The sequence below is a fragment of the Podarcis pityusensis genome (genome assembly GCF_964106645.2).
Source record: "Podarcis pityusensis genome assembly, chromosome: 8".
NCBI classification, from domain to species: domain Eukaryota; kingdom Metazoa; phylum Chordata; class Lepidosauria; order Squamata; family Lacertidae; genus Podarcis; species Podarcis pityusensis.
The window spans coordinates 80,315,548-80,321,547 of record NC_138033.1 but is presented as its reverse complement, the minus strand read 5'-3'; the positions used below and the strand labels follow the sequence as shown (position 1 = coordinate 80,321,547).

General features: G+C 47.3%; 1 protein-coding gene across 1 annotated transcript in view; it reads left to right on the top strand.

Moving 5' to 3' along the window:
- Positions 1-6,000, top strand: part of CROCC (ciliary rootlet coiled-coil, rootletin) — a 66,100-nt gene that overhangs the window by 8,227 nt on the left and 51,873 nt on the right. The window contains exons 4-6 of the mRNA XM_081017282.1: positions 1,742-1,933; positions 3,570-3,653; positions 4,057-4,160. Of these exons, the coding sequence (XP_080873408.1) occupies positions 1,742-1,933; positions 3,570-3,653; positions 4,057-4,160 (380 nt within the window). The remainder of the gene's footprint in view (positions 1-1,741; positions 1,934-3,569; positions 3,654-4,056; positions 4,161-6,000) is intronic.

The following is a 6,000-nucleotide window of genomic DNA, read 5'->3' as shown; positions in this document are numbered from 1 at the left end:
TGGACCCGCCATGGGATTGAGCTCTGGCAAGGGAGATTTGAGGAGCTGGAGAAAGAGAGGCATCAGAGGGCCCTGCCAGGATCCAATCTCCCCCTTCCAAAAACAAAAAAAAACCTGGCAAACGAGAATGGGTCCCATTATTTCCTTGGTCAGTTTCCCAGCATGCCCTGCTCCCCCCACCCCAGTCTTGTCTCCTGTACTCAGATCTGACTAAGGGTCTCCATGGAAAACATTTCCTGACTGCTTTCCAGAGTATTGGGGGGAGGGAATGGGGCATATTTTATTCTTCCTCCATGTCCAAAAGCTTTGGCCTGCCTGGACAGGTCCAGCTGAATAGCACCCGGGCTGGTTGAGACCTGCCTCTTGGCTGTGCAGTTTGCAAAGGGGACATGCGGGTGTTTGCATGTGCCCTGCCGCTCACGCTTGACCTGAATTAGTGGATTAAAGAACCAGGCGTGAAACACTTTGGAAGGAAGGAGGCACGCAAAAAACAACAACGTATTGACAGTGATCTCGTGCTCCGTAGTGTTCAAAGCGGGGCTGTCCATTGGATCAAAGAAATCTCGGTAGGTTAGTTATCTAGCTAGTTTCATTCTCTGTAATTTCACATCAGGATGAAGCATTTCGTACCCCCCCCTCCGAAAAAAGCTTTCTTTGTGTTTCAATTGCTACCAGGCCCCATCTTACAAATGTGAGGGAGGAAGGGGCTGGGCTGGCAGCAATGCCTCTCCTGAGATGGCACCGGAATAAATCAGCAATTTTCAAGGGGCTGCCAATGGCACCCCAGGGCTTTTTGTAAAAAAATAAATAAATCAAATTTCAAGGGGCTGCCATAATCGTTGCAACAGCTTTGTACAGAAAGACAGTGTTGTCTTCCCTCTTTTGCAGCTGGGGGTGGGGAACTGAGGCTGAGATTGGGGAGTCCATAACCAAAGCAATTGGTTGGGGGTTTTTTTGCTCCTGAAACCTTCTAGAGCTCTAAACTGGAGGGATGTTTTCTTCAAAGCATAGCTGGGTCTGCCTACCTCTTGGTTGTAGGCAAGGGCAGGAAAGGAAACAATTCTCCTAAGAATTTCTGCTCTGGCTGGGCCTGGGGGGGGCTCTTGGTTTGGGGGCTCCTCTCCTTACAAGACTGTATTGGGAGCTGGGCTCACATGCTCCGGTGACCATGGCGACTAGCAGGATAATTTAAATGGGCTGCAGGTTGCCATGGCAGCCGTTGCCTGGGAAGAGGGCAAACTTCGCTCCTGCATTTTACATCTTGCGCCCAATTTTTCCCCCAAGCCATTTTTCTGTTAAAAACGAAAACAAAACCATGCACAACCCTTTTGACAAAGCCTTTGAAAGTGGGAGCAGAGGGCAATCTCCTGCAGATGCTCTGTGTTTAAATTGTCCCAGGCTTGGGAAGATTGATTAAAAAAATGGTTTAGTTGGCTTCCCTGCCAAATCGGTGTGTGTGGTTCAGTCTGGCTGTTATTTCTTCTTAGCCTTGCGGCAGTCCTCTGCAGTCCATCAACCCAGAACTGGCTCCTTTGACAGGCTGCGGGCTCCCCAAGGCCCTCCGGCAACTGGTGCCCAGAGGGTAGACTGCCTTGGGACATGGACGTTCCATGCAACAGCGATAGGCAATGGGCACAAGCTTAGAGGAGGGCTCTCTCGCTCTTCCTGGGAGTTGGGGCAGGCGAGGCTTAGGCACGAGGGGCCCTGATCCTCCTCCCCTTTCTTTCCTGGGACTCCTCAGCTGGAGCAAGCGCTGCGCCTGGAGTCGGGTGAGCGGGAAAGGGAGGCATTGGAGAACAAGAGCTTGGCTCAGCAAAACGTGGAGCTGCGCCGGCGGCTGGAGGAAGAGCAGGCAGGCTACAAGCGGAAGCTCCAGGCCTACCAGGAGGGCCAGCAGCGGCAGGCCCAGCTGGTGCAGAAGCTGCAAGCTAAGGTGAGACCCCCATAAGTCCCTCCATGCACCAGGTCGCACCGCCAGCTGCACCCCCAACCATAACTGTCAACCGTCCCTTATTTGGCGGGAAACTCCCTTATCCCAGGGCCGTTTCCCGCTGCTGTCCCGGATTTATGATGTCCCTTAAATTTCCCGGGTTTCATGCTCGCCTGGCTTGGGAGGGAAGCAGCGGCTCGGGGTCCTCTGCCGCGAGAGAAGGAGCGTGCATGAGCTGCCGCGTCTCCGTCTCTCCCTTTTCCCCCTCAGGGGCGCGTCATGAGGAGACAGGTGGCGGTGGGCAGGCAGGCAGGCCCTCTCTTGCGAGACTTCCGCCACGCTGCCAGGGGAAGCCGGAGGTGGCAGTGGCGGCGGCTGAGGAGGCGGCCTGAGGGAGGAGGAAGAGGAGGGGATGGGGAGGGACGCAGAAGGGCGGCACTTCAGCAGCCGTTGCTGTGCTGCAACTGCCTCATGCCAGGCTCGCGGGCGGCGTGGGCGAGAGTCTCTCTCCCTCCCTACTTCTCTCTTGGGCGGGGAAGGGCCGATGGAACTCCTTGCACCAGGACGACGGCAGCAGCCCTGACATGCTTAGCATACCCTCCAACCAGTGCAGCATCTTAATGTAGTGATTTCCCCCTCTGCATCCCTTTCATAACTCTATTTTTATAAATCATTTGTCCATCCATAGTTCAAATTTTTACTACAAGTTTTCTGTCAAGCCTACCAATGTGTGTAACTCTTTGTAATAGCTTTTCAAACAAATTATAAACTTTCCCCATTCTTTATTAAAGAGGTCCTCTTCCTAGTTTCTAATTCTGCCTGTAAGCTTTGCCATCTCGACGTCATTCATCAGTTTTGTCTGCCCCTCTTCTTTGGTCGGAGTTGTAGACCCTTAGGATCATCTAGTCCAACTCCTTGCAAAACACAGTCAGTCGCAGCAAAAGCAGCAGGGCTCCATCAGTGCCGGATTTCTGTATAAGCTAAGCCAAAATCCCTTATTTTGGCTGCTGATCCCTTATTTTCGAGGCTGCTGGTCCCTTATTTTCAAATCTGTAAGTTGACAGCTATGCCCCCAACCCTTCCCCTGCCCCATGGCGGCACCTGCCGGCCAGGTCGATGAGTAGAACGGAGCGAAACCTGGTTTTCAGCATCATGATATGTCAGCAGCTAAACCTCGCAATTTACCGATATACAGTGGTACTTTGGTTGTCGAATGGCTTGGCTCCCAAACAAATCGGCTCCTGAACGCCGCAAACCCAGAAATGTGTGTTCCGGTTTGCGAACGTTTTTTGGAAGCCGAACATCCGACGCAGCTTCTGCAGCTTCTGATTGAAGCTCCTATAGCCAATCAGAAGCTGTGCCTTGGTTTTCAAACGGTTCCAGACTCCCAAAATGCATTAAGTTTGACAACCAAGGTACCACTGTATTACGGTTTTGGAAATAAGGAGCTCTGTAGAGGCGTCGGCCGGCTCCATGGTTTTCCCTGCATTGTGATTTTTGCAGAGCAAACACACACAAACGCACCCCTCATGATTCGCATTGCCGGCTCAAAAATTAGGAAACCGATATTGCGATTGGGGCTGGGCGATATATATTGTCCAGAACTGGTTTGAAGTCCATATACCTCCCACCTCTCTAGGTTGTCCAGTACAAAAAGAAGTGTGGGGAGCAGGAAGAGCAACTGCTTGAGAAATCGACGGAGCTGGAGCAGCAGCGCCTAGTGGTGAGCGCCTCTTTCACGTGGTGGTGGGGGGGTCAGGGTCGTGCTTTCTGCTCCCTCTCTCCCTCCAGGCCTTGACCTGTCGGCTGTTTTTGCTGCCCAGAGGTGTGTGGTTTTCCCCTGTTGCCGTTGGGGTGCTCTTTCCGTGAATGGGTGGCCCTCTTCACATGCTCAGGATCCCTGCACATATTTGAGGACTGGGATTCGGTGTAGAATCTTCTGGGGAGGGGGGAGGAAGCCTGGATTAAGCCGTGCTTTTGTGCATGTTCAAATGAACACTGGTCCTTTCTGGACATGCTCTGGCACAGAGTCCCGCTGCCCCAGCTTCTGGAGCTAAGCTTTTTTGAGCCCCTGCATGTATGTCAAAGCCGCAGTGGCAGCTTCTCTCTGCTCCCTTCTCCCGCAGAGCCGTCTGGACATCACAGAATCACGCTTGCGGCAGGAGGAGGAGCACAGCAGTGACCTGGAAAGTGCTCTCATCCGGCTGGAAGAAGAGCAACAAAGGCCAGTGTAGGAGGGGGAGCAAGGCAGGGCGGGGTTTTTTTACAGGGCACAGCTCATCCAAGTCACTAAACCCCAACCCCTTTTGTCCATCCCCTAAGCAAGTGGTTCCCAAACTTATTTGGGGACGTTTTTAGTGTGTGATGTTGTGTTGCGCTTTTACTGGTTTTTTTTGTTGGGAGCCTCCCAGAGTGGCTAGGGCAACTCAGTCGGATGGGTGGCATGTAAATAATAATTTTTCAGAAAAATAAATAAATTACTCAGCAACCCCCCTGGCAATCAACCTAATTTAAGCAAACAAACAGAAAGATTCAGCGAGCCATTTGCGTTCCTTTATGTATCTATATTTCTTTCTTTTTAAAAATTTCTTTGGTTGTTCAAATTAAAATTTTACAGTCACATTATCCAACTAACAACATAAAAACAAGATTCTAAGGAATCTCTTGGACTTCCCTCCTCCCCTTTGTGGGTCCTATTGTTAATCCTTTCCTCCTGCATCTTTTATGATCATCCAAATCTTTTACCTCTCCATCGTGTCCAAAATTCACGATTAGACTATGAGTGATATTCCAATCCTACTAACGATTTTATTTATTTATTTATTTATTTATTGTATATAATTTTTATTAATTTTACAATAAAAACAAATTTATAACACAATTAAACATTCGGAATTCATCACACGTCTTTTTTCTTTTAGACTTCCATCAGCAAGTCTGATAATTTTCCGTAATTATTACATATCTTCACATTTCTTCATTTATATTGCACTATGTATATCTTATCTTACCATGTTATTTAAACAATATTTCTACCAAACCTTCTTACAGAGCTTCTTGGAAACTTACAAACGTTATATCATTATCACAAATATTTTTAATATATTCTGTAAATTTATTCCAGTCCTCAGTGAATCTTTGGTCCCGTCGGTTGCGAATCCTCCCTTTTAATCTGTCCAGTTCTGCATAATCCATTAATTTCGTTCTCCATTCTTCAATCGTGGGCATTTCTTCTTGTTTCCATTTCTGGGCCACAAGAGTTCTAGCTGCTGTTACTGCATACAAAAATACTTTCTGATCCTTCCTTTTTATCTCACCACCTAAAATTCCTAATAGGAATGCTTCTGGTTTTTAAACAAATGTATATTTCAATATTTTCTTTATCTCATTATACAGTGGTGCCCCGCAAGACGAATGCCTCGCAAGACAAAAAACTCGCTAGACGAAAGGGTTTTGTGTTTTTTGAGTCGTTCTGCAAGACGAATTTCCCTATGGGCTTGACTGGTGTTATATATCATCAATATATCATTTTCATAACATTTTCTTTAATTGTGGTGCATGCTGTAAATCTCATCCCTTCCTTCCATAATTTTATCCAATCATCAAATTGAATGTTATGTCCAAAATCTTTGGCCCATTGAATCATAACTGATTTAACCTCTTCATCCTTCAGTTGCCATTCTAATAGTAATTTATACATCATAGATAAATTTTTAACTTCATTATTCAATACTTCTCGTTGAAACCTGGATTCTTTTTCAAAATAGCCTCTTTCTGCAACCTCTTTTCTAAACATTTCATTAATCTGAAAGTAATGCAGCCAATCATTTACATGTTCTTTCACTTCTTCATATGGTTTCATTTTCCACTTACTTCCTTCTTTCTCGATTAAACTCCCATATGTTATCCACCTCCTAGTCATATTGATCTTTTAAACACTCATCACCTCTAATGGTGATAGCCAATGTGGGATTTTTGGTTCCAGTAGGTTTTTATACCTACCCCATACCTCAATCAGAGATCCTCTAATAATATGATTTTCAAAACCTTTATGCACTCGTTTCTTTTCG